This window comes from Bombus fervidus, chromosome 7, assembly GCF_041682495.2.
Source record: "Bombus fervidus isolate BK054 chromosome 7, iyBomFerv1, whole genome shotgun sequence".
NCBI classification, from domain to species: Eukaryota; Metazoa; Arthropoda; class Insecta; order Hymenoptera; family Apidae; genus Bombus; species Bombus fervidus.
The window spans coordinates 15,737,666-15,754,508 of NC_091523.1; the positions used below are offsets into that span (position 1 = coordinate 15,737,666).

The 16,843-nt window shown below is 30.0% G+C and overlaps 5 protein-coding genes and 2 long non-coding RNA genes across 10 annotated transcripts; 4 read left to right on the forward strand and 3 right to left on the reverse strand.

Annotated features, from left to right (window-relative positions):
* The first annotated feature begins 355 nt into the window (after positions 1-355).
* On the forward strand, positions 356-5,055 carry Capr (caprin family member). Its single transcript, XM_072006378.1, has 6 exons — positions 356-513; positions 1,437-1,655; positions 1,737-2,084; positions 2,200-2,976; positions 3,061-3,355; positions 3,428-5,055. The coding sequence occupies exons 1-6, from the start codon at positions 400-402 to the stop codon at positions 3,664-3,666; spliced, it is 1,992 nt and encodes a 663-aa protein (XP_071862479.1). The 5' UTR covers positions 356-399; the 3' UTR covers positions 3,667-5,055.
* A 238-nt stretch (positions 5,056-5,293) lies between these two features.
* Poc1 (Proteome of centrioles 1) lies at positions 5,294-7,603 on the forward strand. 3 transcript variants are annotated; one of them, XM_072006397.1, is made up of 7 exons: positions 5,294-5,544; positions 5,760-6,111; positions 6,201-6,411; positions 6,544-6,626; positions 6,702-6,743; positions 6,822-7,100; positions 7,172-7,603. In XM_072006397.1, the coding sequence occupies exons 2-7, from the start codon at positions 5,764-5,766 to the stop codon at positions 7,463-7,465; spliced, it is 1,257 nt and encodes a 418-aa protein (XP_071862498.1). In that variant the 5' UTR covers positions 5,294-5,544; positions 5,760-5,763; the 3' UTR covers positions 7,466-7,603. The 3 variants fall into 3 exon arrangements, with proteins under 3 accessions (XP_071862498.1, XP_071862496.1, XP_071862497.1); XM_072006395.1 differs by having other exon boundaries at positions 6,544-6,743; XM_072006396.1 differs by lacking the exon at positions 5,294-5,544 and having other exon boundaries at positions 5,621-6,111; positions 6,544-6,743.
* Atox1 (Antioxidant 1 copper chaperone) lies at positions 7,136-8,405 on the reverse strand. Its single transcript, XM_072006414.1, has 3 exons — positions 8,212-8,405; positions 8,056-8,131; positions 7,136-7,857 (listed from the first exon to the last, which is right to left on the reverse strand). The coding sequence occupies exons 1-3, from the start codon at positions 8,221-8,223 to the stop codon at positions 7,727-7,729; spliced, it is 219 nt and encodes a 72-aa protein (XP_071862515.1). The 5' UTR covers positions 8,224-8,405; the 3' UTR covers positions 7,136-7,726.
* Positions 8,406-9,785: 1,380 nt separating this feature from the next.
* Lnk (SH2B adapter-like protein Lnk) lies at positions 9,786-13,559 on the reverse strand. Of its 2 annotated transcripts, XM_072006379.1 has the most exons (6): positions 13,263-13,559; positions 12,709-13,109; positions 11,708-12,588; positions 11,432-11,631; positions 11,097-11,348; positions 9,786-10,107 (listed from the first exon to the last, which is right to left on the reverse strand). In XM_072006379.1, exons 2-6 carry the CDS (start codon positions 13,053-13,055, stop codon positions 9,970-9,972), a joined length of 1,818 nt encoding a protein of 605 aa, XP_071862480.1. In that variant the 5' UTR covers positions 13,056-13,109; positions 13,263-13,559; the 3' UTR covers positions 9,786-9,969. The 2 variants fall into 2 exon arrangements, with proteins under 2 accessions (XP_071862480.1, XP_071862481.1); XM_072006380.1 differs by having other exon boundaries at positions 9,966-10,107; positions 11,013-11,348; positions 12,709-13,558.
* LOC139988720 (uncharacterized) lies at positions 9,969-10,336 on the forward strand. Its single transcript, XR_011800191.1, has 2 exons — positions 9,969-10,099; positions 10,228-10,336. It is a non-coding gene; the product is annotated as an uncharacterized lncRNA (long non-coding RNA).
* A 312-nt stretch (positions 13,560-13,871) lies between the features above and the next one.
* LOC139988706 (D-beta-hydroxybutyrate dehydrogenase, mitochondrial) lies at positions 13,872-16,562 on the reverse strand. The gene is made up of 7 exons (XM_072006401.1): positions 16,447-16,562; positions 15,543-15,957; positions 15,228-15,311; positions 14,969-15,143; positions 14,765-14,886; positions 14,574-14,678; positions 13,872-14,465 (listed from the first exon to the last, which is right to left on the reverse strand). The coding sequence occupies exons 2-7, from the start codon at positions 15,756-15,758 to the stop codon at positions 14,067-14,069; spliced, it is 1,101 nt and encodes a 366-aa protein (XP_071862502.1). The 5' UTR covers positions 15,759-15,957; positions 16,447-16,562; the 3' UTR covers positions 13,872-14,066.
* Positions 14,527-15,537, forward strand: LOC139988719 (uncharacterized). The gene is made up of 2 exons (XR_011800190.1): positions 14,527-14,668; positions 14,821-15,537. It is a non-coding gene; the product is annotated as an uncharacterized lncRNA (long non-coding RNA).
* Positions 16,563-16,843: the final 281 nt, after the last annotated feature.

Here is a 16,843-nt window from a genome sequence, read left to right on the forward strand (position 1 = left end):
TACATGGTTCTATAAATTTCTATTTTTAATTGTTTATTTTATATGTATATATTTATAAATGCTTAAAATGTATTTTATAATATGAAACGGTAAATTCAGCTAACTGTTTCGTATATTGTCATTACAAAATATATACATACAGATAATATTATTAAAGAAAATTTAATAAACACTTCTTATTTTGGTAGAACTATAATATTAATGACAAAAATATATACCAATGTTTTATAATTTACATAGTTTTGATGTAAAGGGTTCTAAAAAAAATTGTTACAATACTGACGTAGAGGTTAAGTACAAGATCAAAATGAGCATGCGCTTATGTTCGCTTCTCTTTCCCCGTTCCCCGTACCTCCGTTACTATTCTGATTTCCAGTTCGCGTTTGTTGCCCGTGAAGGATGCCTTCTGCCAACCCTAAACTAGAAAAACAGGCCTCTACGGAGACCGTAGAACCTATACGCCAAGCAATTATCGTTATCGAGCATAAGATACGGAATCTTGAAAAGCGTAAGGTAAGTACTTGTATAATATATACGTAAATAACGACAAGAAAATTATCTGTCAGTTGATAGCTTTTACGGTGCAATCCGCCATGATTGGATACGCCATGTGCTCACGCTTGAGATTTCATAGGTATCTAATGATTATATTATGATGAATTAACCCTTGTTATTACATTTTCGTATTGAATCTTTTTCATTAAAGTTGAATTAAAGCAAAATTAATTTTTTTTCCTACGATTGAACACCTAAATTCCCAATCGTGAACCTCGTGTCATGGCGGTATCTTCTAAAGATGTGCACAAAACTTTACGTGATACGCTTACGAGCCGCTACCGGTAAATTACATTGTGCAATGATATCTTTTGTTTAATATAATGTTAAAAATCTAAATATGAAATTCAAATACATGTATTACGTTTTAATATGTAAGAAATTCTTTATTTGCCCCCGTTTATAGTACTTGCGTGAATCAGTTTTCTGGAACCATACAACACTATAAGAAATTATGAAACAAATTTAGTTTTTTTTTTTTTACATAAAAAGTAGATACATATGTAAATTTTTATTTAAAGTTAACAATTCTTTAGACGCAACATTCTTTTTATGTATATTATCGTTATTTTAAATTATGTATATGTATGCGCACACACACGCGTGTATATATAGGGCATATGTAATATGATGTATGATGTATATCACTGGAAAATAATAATAAATTGATATTCTTTGTATAAATTACTTTTATTTATTTATTTGTTTGTGAGCACGCCTGTGCCCTTATATACATTTTTTAAACAGTATATGATATGCTTGTATTATATACATATGTATTATATACATATAATAATTTTCCATTATGTATGATTAATTTTATTGTTTATATTACTATATTTTAGAAATACAGTAAAATTAATAGCATATGTTACATTTAGGGAAAATTAGAATCATATAGGGATCTACAGAAGAATGGAAGGGAACTAAATGCAGATCAGAAAACAGCAGTAGCCAAATATGATGAAGTATTACAAACATTGGATATTACGAAGGAACTGTATAAGCAAATTGTTGGAATTGCACATGATGCAGTCAAACAGCAAAAGAAGTTGGCAAGGAAGGAAGCTATTGAAAGAATGCAACAAGATATTGCAAAGGTATAACTTAAGTATGATTTTATAATATAAATAACTTGTATCAGTCTATTAAATGTTTGCAATATTTACTAATTATCTCAGGTGAGAGAAGTTCTTCTTATACAAGATGCACTAATGAACATGGGTACAGAATCTGTTAGAGAAGATTTTCTTGCTGGAAAAAATGGTGCTGTAAAATTATCAGAAGAGGATTTAAAATACTTGGACAGCTTGTACAATGAAGTTATGATGAAACATCATAGAGAAGAAAGTGAACCAACATTCCTTCAACAAGTGCAAAAAGTAGCAGAACATTATGTAGCCATTGTTGATGGAAAACAAAGAGAGGTTGTTGGTACAACTTACAACAAACTAAAGGAAATTATTACTTCCATTAATCAGTGTGGCTATTTTGATCAAGTTCACGAAACTGAAGCTGTAGTAGAAGAAGTAAGTCAAGCATATTTATGTATTTTTGACATTTTAATGATTAATTTATGTAAAACAAAATATAATTAAACAAATGAGAAATGTATTAAAAAGTATTTCATTAAATTCTTCACAGGTTACAGAGGCAGTTGCAGAAACACAAATATCAGAAACACCTGTGCAAGACCAAGCCAATGAAGAATATAATACTAATGACAGACACATTCCACCTGAATCCATGATTCCAATTCCTAACTTCCCAGTACAAGTCGCTCCTCTCCCTGTTGTTTCTGGCACTACACCAGTTTCTGGCCCCATTCCTGTAGTTGCACAACCCATTCCACATCCAGCTGCACCAGTTGAAACATCTTACTACACAAATGCAACAGGATTTGTTCCACAACCGCAACCACAACAACAAGCCCAACAAACTCAACAACAACCACCACAAGCTCCTAGAATTAATGACGTTATAGGCACACCAAATTTCTTTTTCTTGCAAGAATCCGAACTTGATTCACCAGATGTTACATCACAAGCACCGATTGTTTCACACATTCCTGCTGCTGTTAATGCACCTATTCCTTCACAAACATTTACAAATCAAAACTTTGCAAATGCACCGGTAGTAGCACAACCAGTCATATATCAACATCAACCACCACAGGATATGTCCCACATTCCTGGATTTGCTAATCCTAACCCACCTCCACCTATTCCAATGCCACCCTCTCATCAGCAACCAAATATGCAGTATAGTCCTCAGCATCCTACCAATTTTCAACAGCAACCCCAACAACAGCAACAGCAGCAGCAACAACCACAACAACAAGCTCCTTCACAACAGATAACACAACAAGCGCAAAACCAAAATTTTGAGCATCAACAAGAAAGCCAACAACAACCTGCTGAAGTATATTACGAATATTATATTACCAGTAATAAAATATATCATATTTTATAATAATCAGAATACTAAAATACTAGTCTTTTCCAGGAAAAAGTTGAAGAAAATCAAGATGAAACAACAACAGCACCAGAATCAGAAATTGAACAACCTACTGAATCTGTTGATTGGTGCCAGATGACTGAAACTAACGATTGGAATCAAACAGATCAATCACAACAATCTGCTCAAGATTCACAACAGACACAGCAACAAACATCTCAGCAAACTTGGGGTGATCAACAACGTAGTGGGTATAGAGGTAGGGGTGGAAGAAGAGGCAATTCTAATGGTTATAATGGAAGAGGCAGGGGCGGTTATCAACAAAATGGACGCGGAGGACAAGGTATAAAATATTAATATTATTATTAGACGACGAAATTTAATACATTTGATTAAATAATAATCTTGTACTTAGGAACATACTATCGTAATGATAGTAACTATCAAAATGGTTATCAACAACGATCCTGGGGGAATAGCGAGGGAAATAGCGGTTACAATTCTGGTTATAAAAGAGGTGGTGGTGGATCAAGAGGTGGAGGTCCACGAGGTGAGCGTGGTATGGATAGAGGTGGTCGAGGACAGTTTCGCGGCCAAAGGGGTGGGAATCGTGGCGGTTATGCGCCTCGTGGTAAACCCCATACGCAGCAGTAATAAAAATGCGATAGAGTAATACACAGTGAAACAAATAATGTTGTAAGATCATAATTCAATTGTCTATTTACGAAAAAACCTAAGTCGTATCCTTAATACGTACAAATACTTCGAAAAAATAATGCACCGAATCGTATACACGAATTTTAGTATGTAAAGTAGCAATTTCAACGTTCCAGATCGTTATTTGATAGACCTTGTAAATGATTAATTAATTATATTCATACATATTAAGTAAATAATATTAAGAAAAAATATTGATACTTATATAAGTTTACATTTTTAAAATGTTGCATTTAATTAATGTGATAAGAAAGGTTGATTTTGGGAAGAAGATATTTTGGTACATTTGTTTGCGGCTTAGGATATTTCCTAAATGAGACATTGAATATAAAAATTTTGCATTTGAATTTGGTATCCACAATTATCGAAAGAAAGATCTATTAACATTAATGAAAAAGTTATGCAGACGTAACATTGTGATATAAGAAAAGATCAACCAAATTTAGAAGCGTGAACCCACCATGCAAGTATTATTGTGTTGTGACAGAAGGCAGTTTTCACAGGGCAACAACAGCTAATCAACAAAGATTAGAAAAGTAATTTTATTATAAAAAATATTTAAAAAAAATGAGAACTCATACAAGCATTTCACGCAAAGACACAAGGATGTATTTAACGAATAACGTTAAAATGATTACACAAATAGATGAACTGCACGACCATCTCTTTGTCTTGCGGCGCATCGTTCTAGAGAATTTTTTAAGATACCAGAAAAAAGAGGATACAGTGAGCAATGCCTTCTAGTGCTATATATCTTCTTGACTTCATATTCCATTTTCGGTCTATGAATCTGTGAAGTATTTAGAAAGTTAAAGTTGTCGAGATTTAGTAGTTGGGAAAATGAAAGATTAACGTAATACATGAATACATAAAAAGGTTTTTCATAAAACGTGTTTCATGATTGCTACTAATTACGTCGCTCCCTCTTCTGTTTTTTCTGTGTGATTCCAAAATTCTATACGGTCGCCTACGCAGCTGGCCAAGTAAAAGAGATTGCAGTGCAATGTCAAGTTTATGAAGCAACATTACCTGATTTTTTTATCGCAAAATATATATGATTATTTTTAAAAATAAAAAAAAAAGCGATAGTGCGGAGCTTTAGCATGTAAGTTGAGTGTACAATTACTGACTAGAGGCAAAGAAAGCGCATTTGAAAAGTGCGCCATTGACAAAAGCCACGCTCACACCGCCAAACACGTGATGAGGAGTACCGTACTGTATTTCGTTTGTATATTTGTGTTTAATCACCTCCATCTACAGTTATGTTCAACTATCCTATGAATACCTATGTATCTTCCAAATAAAGATCTAATTCAACCCTGCTAACTAGCCTACCTATCGTACTCATTGTCAACATGAGAATCGTTTCATTCTTCAGCTTGTTCTCAAATAAAAAAATCGAATAAAGTATTTGATTAATCATATTTTATTAACAGTGTGTATTCTTTGTTGCTTTCTCTTTTTCTTTTTTGCTTTAAATAAAATTATGGAATATTTATACTATTGTTTTAAGACGTACTGTTATTGTAATTGAAATAACTATTTGAATTTCGCGCTTTCCAATGCCTGAGTGATAGTACTTTAACTGATTAACGTAGTGAAAATTCGTTTCAAATTAAACGTGGTTAAAATCTTGTAATATTTGGTATATTACATTTAAGTTGATATATAGTGTTTGTGCAAAATATTACATCTCGATATTTATAATAGAATTGTATATACATATTTTATATATTGTGTATATAACAAAATGCAAGTGCATCTATGAAACAATTATAATACGGTTATAACGGTAATCAATGTGATTAAACAGAGGTAATCACTGTTTTTTTTTTTTTTTTTTTAAATTCATTAAGATTGAATCAATAATATTTAAAATATATGTATTATTATTAAGACAGTATATATATAGTACTGAATACTTTATATGTACGCTAATTAGTGCATTTAGGTTAAGGATATTAATAATTTTTCTAATACTATGTGAAAATATTTTGTTAGAATTTTACACAATTTATTTATTGTATTAGAACGATGATCAGAACTGCTTGCGATCCTACAATAGAAAAACACTTTAAAGGCCATGAAAATACTATCACAAGCTTATGTTTCCATCCTGAAACTACTCAATTAGTATCAAGTAGTTCAGACAAAAGTATAATATTATGGAATTTGAAAGAGTCTGTGAGAGCTTGCAGATTCCTTGGGCATAAAGATGTAGTTTTTGATGTGACTTATGCACCATCAGGTGAAGTCATAGCTAGTGCTTCCAAAGATAGATCTGTTAGAATTTGGGTACCTAAAATAACAGGACAATGCTTAGATTTTAAAGCACATTCAGGAGCTGTTAGATCAGTACAATTTAGTCCAGATGGGGAAAAGGTGCTTATATTTTATATGATGATAGAAATGATAACTTACTTTAATACATATTTAATTTTATATACATATATGTATGTTTTTATAAATAGTTAATTACTGCATCAGATGACAAAAGTGTTAAATTATGGATGGTATGTCAAAGAAGATTTCTTATGTCATTTACATGTCACACAAGCTGGGTCAGATGTGCTAGATTTTCTTCTGATGGTAGACTTATAGTCTCTTGTAGTGATGATAAAACAATAAAATTATGGGATGTCACGAGTGGACAATGTATTAGAACTTTTAATGATGTAAAAGGTATATCCTATATTTATATTAAAAGCTATTAGAAACTATTAGTTTTTCTTTCTTTCTATCTATGCATGTTTAAAAAATGTATCATATTCTATTAAAAATGTTTAAATACAAGTTCTCAAACATCTTTAACAGCTTATTCTACACATGTGGAATTTCACCCAAGTGGTTCTGTTATTGGATCAGCAAACATAATTGGCTGTGTGAAATTATATGATGTACGTACTGCTTCTTTATATCAACATTATGCAACTCATAAAGATTCAGTAAATATGATAAAATTTCATCCAAAAGGAAACTTCATATTAACTGCATCTGATGATTCAACAATGAAGGTATACTGGATTCTTTTTTATAATAATAATTAATTTAGTAACATTTTTATATTGCATTTATTAAAAACTATAAAATAGGTTTTAGATTTATTAGAGGGTCGCCCAATTTATACACTTAAAGGTCATGCAAATGGTACTAGTGTAACATCAGTAACATTCTCTTCTAATGGAGAATTTTTTGCCTCTGGTGGTACAGATCATCAATTATTAATGTGGAAAACAAATTTTGATAAAGATGATGTTGCTAGAAAAATGTCTCGGCATTTAGTTTCACCTGTTAAAGAATCAGAATCAAATATGAAGGAAGAAAAATCACATAAAGATGATGATATATCTGGAGGAGAGGAAGAAGTAGAAGTAACTATTATTTTGAGATTTACAATCTATTCATATAATATTTTATAACTTAAAATGTTTTATTGTTTTAGTCATTACATGAGAAATTTGATACTATAAATTTAAAAAATGGGAGACTTCGTTGTGAAGTACCAGATACTGGAGTATTAGATGGCAATATAGAATATAAAGTCATAAATATGAGAAATCAAAGACCCTTTGAAGAAGGGCGTATTGTGAATATATCACACTTATCTAAAGAATCACCTGGTACATGTTCTAGTAAAATAGTAGATGCACTTAATGAGCAAGTACAATCATTAAGTGATGCTGTTACCATTTTAGAACAACGTCTGTCAATACTAGAAGAAGAATTAAGAAAATAATTTTTTGTATTTTATTTATAAAGTTATTCAATTATATAATTGAATAATAAATATTTGTAAGATATATATTTAAATTGTACTTAATATGTATCTTTTAAGGTTAATTATTTCAAAATACAATACAAATTTTTAAATTGATTTATCAGTACAGTGTTATAACAATGAATTTTAGGTATATCCTTTTTGTAAAATTTGAGATTTTACAAAAGATTAGAAAAGAAAGAAAAGATAACAAAAAGTAATATTAAATCTATAGTACAATTATTTTTTTATTCCTAAAAATTGACATGATTTTCCAGTTTTCTTAATAACTTGTAATATTTCATCAGAAGGAAGTGCAGATGTTACAGACACCTTGTTTCCTTGTAGATCTACTTGCACATTGTTAATACCTAAAAATAAATTCTAAATCAAGCAATTTTTTAATGCAATAAAATTTCCATATGTTTTTGGTATTTGACATTCTTTGTCATACAATTTAAATTAATTATTATATGTTTACTAAGAAAAAAATTAAAAAATAAAATACTTCCAGTAAATAAAATATTAAAAGTAAAATATATAAATATATAATAAACTTGAAACCATACCTTCCTTCTTATTAAGTACATTTGTTACAGCGGTGGCACATCCTTCACATGTCATTTCTACATTAAATTCGTGCACCTTAAATTTGTATTGTTTAACTAATATGCTATTAATTGTAAATTAAAAATTTAATTATTATAAATTAGTAATTTCATTACCTGAGATGCCATACTGATAATCGTTTGTATTTGTTAAATCAACCCAGCACGATATATCAATTGTATAATTGTGTACTGTATCGCAGACAGAAACGAGCCTTTTTTATTGAACCGGAAATAACTCTTATCTAGTACTTAAAATGATAATATAATAGCAGTAGCTATTGGATGTTTAACGAGTATTCAGAGAATTACTTGTTTTCAATGACGTATTTATAACAATGGCTGGTGTTATTTTTATTAACCTATATGACTAATGCTAAATACCATAATAAAAAATAATTTTTTCATTTCAATAATAATATATTTCGTTATACAAGAATTACACGTGATTTAATTGACAGAACATAGATATATTTTGCAATTTTTCAAATAAGAAGGTTAATGTGCGGATGATAAATCTGAATTACCATAAAATATTTACCTAGAAGTTTACTAATTTAAGAGAAACATGATTTTTTTAATAATAGAATGCACTAAAAATATATATCATAATTAAATAATTGAATTTTTATGCTTTTTTGTTTATGAAAATCCAACATATTTTCGTACATGCGTATTCTAGTAATAAATTCAGTTCAATCACCTCAAAGTTTAAATGTAATCTTATTAAGTACACCACTTTTTTAAATACTGAATTGTTTTTATTAAAGATAGATACTTCTTTTTTCATTTTCTCCTTCTCTTAAAAGTTCACATTTAGTATCAATATAAGTATTAATATAATCATACATTTATCTATAATTTAATTTTGCACATTCAGTAATGTTGCTCTATGTCATGATTATGACTAACTTTTATATGCTTATCAATTTAATAATACTCTCTTACATTAACATTTACCATAAAATATAGTGATATATTTTAGAATAACATATAATTATATAAGTTATAATGCATTTTAATTTTATTTAGATTGAATGTTGTAATTAAACTATTGAGTTAATTATTATGACTGAATTATTTATATATAACACATAGACTCTCTCTCTAATTTTCTGACTTCTTTAAATCAAACTTTATTGGTATGATTTATATATAAGTATTATCTAACAATATATTCTACAATTCATGTAGGAGAAAGGATAGTCATAGTAAAGAGATTGTCTGTAATAGTTTTATATATAAAACAAGACTAACTTTCATATACATTTACATGTTTTTTTTATATATATTCTTATGTAAGTACATACACTTAAGTAAATTAATTGGTATAATGGACTGTGTTCTATAGTTTCAAAATATTTCCTCAATTACTTCAGTAAAATAAAGACAAAGGCTGTGGTCTTTTAGTTTTATGATATTTTAAATATTTTATAATACTTACAATGTTTATTATGATTTATATGATAATTTGAGCTGATATATCTGAACGTGCAGAGAATACAACTGATACAATCTTGTTATAAATTTCATTGAAATTTAGAAATAATTTATATACATCATTTTAAAAATGATTTATAAAACAATTATATTTCGAAGATTATGTTTTGATCCCAAAATTGGGTAAAAACATGTTAATAAATATAGTTGTTGAAAACGTCATCTTGCAAGATTGGAAAAGTTGGAAGCAGTTGATTTGAAAAAATACATTGTTTACATAGGAGAAATAATACACTTTTGTATAACACTTTATGATAACAATAATAACTTCAACTTAAAATTATCTTGCTTTGTAGGATAAGTTGATAGGGAAACTATTTAATCTAAAGGACCAACTGGGTTGTAGCCTGACGGTAGAGTATTATGAATCCATCGTCAAAGAAAACTATAAGTATTTTGAATTGCTCTACCACTAGATGATGATGAACTTTGTTGTTCTGTAACGTTGTTTTGTTGTTCCAGTCTTTCCAGTGATTCTGTACGTGTTCTTATAGAACCGCCATATGTGCGTACCTGTATATTAACATATATACATTTATTATGTTTAATTTAATTAAGTTATATTTTATCTTAAATTTTCTGGATTTGTAAGAAAATTCTATATAGTAATAAATTAATTATTCGTCCTTTCAGCCATTAAGATGAACCAGAAATTTTAAGAATACTGTACACATAAAAGCGAGCTCCTTGTCCCACGGTCATATTTATTGAGCACCATTGTCTCTTATATTAATAAAACTCTTTAATTGTTGTTGATAATTGTTTCCAATACTAATTACATATATATATATACACACGCGCGCACACACACGCGCATATATATATATTTAATTCAATTCTGGTAAATTTCCACATTCGGACTGAAAGTTTGATAATATATACATATGACGTGAAATTAATAAAAAGACATTATAAATAATAAAACAGTAACAATAATTTAAAAAGCAATTATTCTAACTGAAATAATAAAATTGTAAGTATGGAAACCTTGCATCAATTCATTTTGAAGGTAAGACAACAATTTTTTTTATAAATCATAATAAAAGAAATAGTAAATATATTGAATTATTGAGGAAATATTCTCATAGAAAATCCTTGATTTTAAAAAATGATTCAAAAAAAAATAAATAAAAGAAAATATATTCACATATGTAGTATAAATTATCATTTCTGTATGTATGTGTATATGGATACAGAATATACAGTATGTATGTATATACATGTATACAGAAATGATAACTTATACTAAAAAGTATATTTATATACAGTGATAATTAAATATTTATAAAATAATCCGAATATGGACCTACATGAAGTATTAAAAATTGATATCTTTATAATGACATAAATATCAATTTAGTATGGTAATATCACCAGCTGTACGAAAAATGGGTGCATCATTTTATTTATTTACTCACTGTCTGTAGATTAGACTTCAGACTGTGGGTGTTAGCCACTCGCGTTCACTCAAGAGGAGTTAGACTTCCACTGCTGACTCTTACTTCTCTTGGCTCTGGAGCAGCTGGGGGTCTCCTTTCTTGTAACTGTTGTTGATTTATTCCAGATGCATTATGATGTCCTGACCGTGTTGCATCAGTCGCCACAACAAATTCTGTGAGAGTGACATCTGCTGTTCCACCGGATTCAAGAGGTATGGCATTCCGACGAAAGTGTTCAAGCATATCATATATAGCAGGAAAACAAAGATGCTGAACACGACAATGTCCCTGATCGTTTAATGTCATACGCAAATGCTGCAGTAAAGGTGAAAAATGAATTAATTTAGATGACTATAATTAAATTTAAAATAATATAATTAAAGGAAATAACGTATTACCTTTGCTCTGCCTTGAAAATTAAAAGTTAATACAAATTCCCCTTTTCTTGTTTCACTTTGTCGAACAAGAAATACACCATGACCATTAGCAGCACTATGTAAAACAAGTTGTGCTGCATCTGATCTAGGCAGGGTCCCATGAAACCATGGATATTCTCTTAAACTGCTAGATAAATCTAATTCACCATCATTTGCATTCACTACAACAAAATTGAATTATTTATAACATACAAGCTATATGATCTTAGAAAGTACTTATAAATAAATTTATCATACTTTGTTCAATATCCTGTTGTGATGAACATAATTCCAGATTACTATTACTTCTTATACGTAGTCTAGGAGGTATTTCTGGAGGATTGCCACCTATTTCATCTCCATGTTCATGCGATGTAGATCGGGAACTTTTACTTGTAGAATTAGTTCTTAATCTATCTCCTTCACTACCAATAGCTAATGAACCATGTCCTAAGGAATCTCCAGTAATATCTGTTCCAGAACTAGGATTAACAGAATTTTGTTGTACTGTGCGCATACAATATTTAATAGTAGCTAACCATGATCTCATATCATTTGAATCATGAGCTTCTATTACAAATTCCATATTTTGTGTTTTTAATACAAAGGTATTTTCATGATCTGGCATTTCTAATGCAGTTGTTTCCCTGGCTTCAGTTATTGCAGAACAAAAGACACCACTGCGTGGTTTTACTGCTTTTGGAGGAGAATAAAATTCTAACATATATCCACCAATTGCTTTTATTAAGGCAAGTCTAGATTTCTCCCATTTTTGAGTTCCATCAATATTTTCTCCCATTAAGGAATTAACAATGCCTTCTTTTCTACATTCCACCACAATCTTTGAAAGTTTAGCTTTTGAATGCTTATCTCTACGATGTTCACTATGAGATAATTCCACTTCATCACTTTGCTGCTTATGGAAGAAGCTTTTGCCCTTCTTAAGCCCTTTAAAGGATAAGCGGCGGAAAAATGGTTTGTGTGCAGGCTTTGGTGATATTGCATCTCCATCATGTTCAGAGTAATCACTGAATTCTTCATGAGATGATATACGAATAGGAGCATTGTTGTTTTGGCTTACAACATTAACATCTCTATCATTACTTGCTATATGCCTTGTGTCATACAAAGATGGTGATCTGGCAAAGTAATTAAAAAGATTTATAACATTTTTATACATTATTCTCATAATAGTGTACATATTTCAATGACTTAAAAAAGTTATAAAAGCAAGCAGAACATATCATATTACGGCATACCTAATCGTACGACGTAGGTATTCGCTTTCAAAGTGTTCACAAAAGCTTTCGACAAATTTTCTTAAAAAATCACGATGGGAAAGATTCGATCTTGCACTTTCTGGTAAATTTAAACTGACGTAGGTACAAAAGGCCTTAGCAAAATCAGAAGCCGAAGCGCGGGCGTGTCTCTCACAAAATTCTATCCAACCAGGTGCAGCTTCAGGCGACACGGCAACCGCCGGTGCCGTTGTTGTTGTCGGCGTAGCCGTCGTCGTTACTGTTACAGCTGTCGTCGTCGTTGTCGTTGTTGTTGATATTATTGTACTCGTTGTTGGTGTCGCCGCAGTTATGGTATAAACACTCATTACCGGCGTGTGCCTCACCAAGGGGGCTAAAGACCTCCCCCTGCCACTATACAACTACCGCAAAATTCTTAATACAATTGCAGTACTCTATGTATAGAAAGCACACGCGCATACATACATATATACATATATCGAATTTCTTCGTATGTATAGACCAAATACAAGACAATGCACTACTGGATATTGTTATTTTCTGAGTGTAATTACCGGTGCAGTGATTCAACAACAGAATCCACTTGCTTCAGGGAAAGATGAATAGATATTATTCCCTCCAAGTAATTGACCTTTCTTTTTTATCGTTCTTTTCTTTTCCCTTTGCAGTGAATTTCCGTGAAACGAATAACAATTGTTTTAACAAATTATAATTCGTCGATGCATTTTCGGTTTTCTTTTTCTATTCGTGTAACCGGTATCTGACTCTCATGTTTGATTTTCTTAAATTTTGCGTAACAATATCTTTGTTTCGCGGAAATATTTTTACCGACATTATGAAATATGGAACCGTTAAAACTACTAGCGCAATCTGTCTTGTGTGTAGTGCAATACGTGTGAAAAATTATACTACAAAAATGTCGACAAGGATGGCAGTTTAATAAAAAGTTAGAAGTTTAATGATCTAGAAAGTGAGTGCTGGAAAGAAGGAAAATGATTACTTGATTATAATTTTTGTATAACATTTCAAGTTTATATATTTCGTTCTTGACAGAAGTTTCTTTATTTAAAATTACATTGTTGATTACAGATTTTGTTATAATTTATATACCACATAGTTTAATAAACGATATTGATGTTTTTTTTTCCATTTCTTAGTTTAACAAAGAGTAACGTATACGTTGAAGATTTATTTGGGTTTGTATAAAGTGACAAAATGTGACTAGTAAGTAATTTTATCCTGTACAGTATCATGTCATAAACAACTGACTATTAGGCAGAGGTTATTAAATTTGAACATTGCATTGTTTGTTCTCGATCATGTAGATCTTCTTTCTTCTTCTTTCAATTCTTCTTTTTTCAATTTACATACAATATATCATAAACTGGTTTTGGAAGATAATCACTGCATAATGCTTGTATTCTTTCTTTACGTGATACTGGTGTGTATCTTCTCATTGGAAAAGTTTTCATTACTCCATCTGTCAAAGCTCTAGTTACTGGTGTTAAGTCTACATCTGTCTCTTGTGTATATTTTTCAAGAGCCAACATTTCTTTTTGGAATAATTCTTGACCATATTCTTTACGGGTTTGAGGATCCAATTGAGTCCACATGTCTCTAGCTTGTTCCAGCAAGGCATTATTATTTTTTAACCAAGCATTTCCAGATACATATTCACTAGTTTCAACAATAACTACATCCACTCCCCATCTTCTCATTTCTAACCTAAGACAAGCTCCCCAAGCTTCAACTGCAGCCTAATACACACATACACATATACACACACATATATAATATATGTTACATGTATATTTTGTTGATGTTATATTTAAATATAGATTATTGATACTTTTAAAATGATCTACCTTAACTGCACAATAAATGCCTCGGACAGGACTTGGAATACGAGCTAAGAGACTGCTAACTATGACAACACGTCCTTTTGATCGTCTAATCAAAGGTAAAAAGACCTTTAAATAAAAATTATTATTTTATTCATGGAGATTAGCTTATTAATTATTGCAATATATAATTGTTGATAATACATTAATATCACCTGAGTTAATCTAGCAAGACCAATGAAATTAATATCTATACTGCGTTTTAATACAGAAGGAGGCACCCATTCGCATTCACCTAATGTCACCCAAGCAGCAGCATGTATTAATGCCCATAAACCTATTGTAAGATATTTACGATTGTCAAATATATATTATAAATAATAAGTTTTATATATCTATAAAAAAATATAAATTTGAACCTGGTGCACCATCTGGTAAGTTTTCATTTACATAAAGAAATGTCGAATGAATATCATGCTCACTAGTAATGTCTAATTGCAATATATGTAATCTACCAGAAGCTTCCTGTTTTAATTTTTGCATTGTCTCTTCATTCTCAACTTTTGCACTAAATCCAGCAAATACTGTAAATCCCTTTAGAAATAAATTCTGTATATATAGAACACACTAGAAATGAATAATAACAATCGTAATAAGAATACGTAGAAATTATCTTACCAGTTCATCTAATTGTTTACTTAAAGTGTATCCAACTCTTGAGTCACAACCTGTAATAAGAACTGCTTTTCCTGCGGCAGTTACCTGTAGGAAATATATTTTTGTACCATTATATGCTTATAAATTAACATTGTAGAATATAATCTTTCTCTCACACATACACACACATACGCGCGCGCGTGCGTCGTGTTACTTATATTAAAATTAAGAAGTAAATATTAATATAATATTAAATGTGTGAAATGTAAGCGATATAGTCTGTACTTAAGCTTTGTAATCTTATGGATTAATAAACACATGTTTTTAATGACTCACCTTTAAGTTATGATAAAATAGTGTAGATCCTATAGATATTACCAACAATAAGAGAAAAAGCACAAAACTAGATGTTTGTGATATACTCAATGTATTTAATATAGTTGCTAAAATGACTGCAATTGCATGTGAGAATGCAATTGGAAGAAGACATCTTTCTGCTAATTCCCATGTTTGGCTATCATCTGGTTCTTTGCTTCCACTTGGTAAAGGCATTTCTAGTTTAACTTCGATAATATTTTAAAGAAATTTAATTGATTACATTCAGATGAGACTTGTGGTTCAACTAAGAGCCCTAACTGGGCTAACTCTGTTCTAACTTTAAACTTAAAGCAGTATCTAGTCTCATTGATCTAAATTTAACTGCAGTGCTGTGTCTTAGGTTCACAGATCCTAGTAAAATTACATATTTTATCTGAAATGTAATTATATTCTGTTGAAGCAGACACAAATACTTTATATATATTTTGTATATTATAAAATTTAATAATAAATTTTATCTGCATAATTATATATTTCATATATTTTTATAACTCTTGTGCATGATATATTGCTTTTCTTTTCACAAATATCATATTTATTTACGTGTATAAATATATATAAAAAAATTTATATTTCTTTAAATCACATTTCATTTTTAATGCGAAATAAATAATAATAATATGTTATTCAAGAAAACTATTTCTTTATTAATTTCTAGTCATTCATACATTTAAAATAATTCCTCCTTAAATGTATAACTTTATAATAAAGAATAAAATAAAAATAAAGAAATAAATATAAAAAATAAATAATAAATCGATTTATGTTCTTTCATTGAAATATATTACATTGCATTATCAATGAGAATATTACGATGTTGCAATGTAAACAATTCATTTAGCGATAATAAAAAAATGAATACCAGAGTGGGGTAGGTTATTGATTTCTGTGTGGGTGCCATGTTGGGAGGGAATACCATGGTGGGTGTCTCTTGGACATACCATACGCAGTAGTCTACAGAGAATATAAATAGGAGGGGTAGTTGCACCATTGACCCAGTGTTGAGTTGACATACGGTCAGTTCAGTCACTCGAACGGAATTCATCTTACGCCTTTCAAGTTTTATATATCTGTGTATGTGAATTGCTAATAACCGTAATAAAAGCCCTTGTAAAATCAACAATCCAATGCAATCCAAAACACTGCCCTTTCTTACTTATATTCCAACTTTACAAATTTACACCCAAATCATCGGCATGTATCCAGTGTTTTAAGTATTCTGCAAACGTTTTTCTAACAAAAAATTTAATAAACATTAG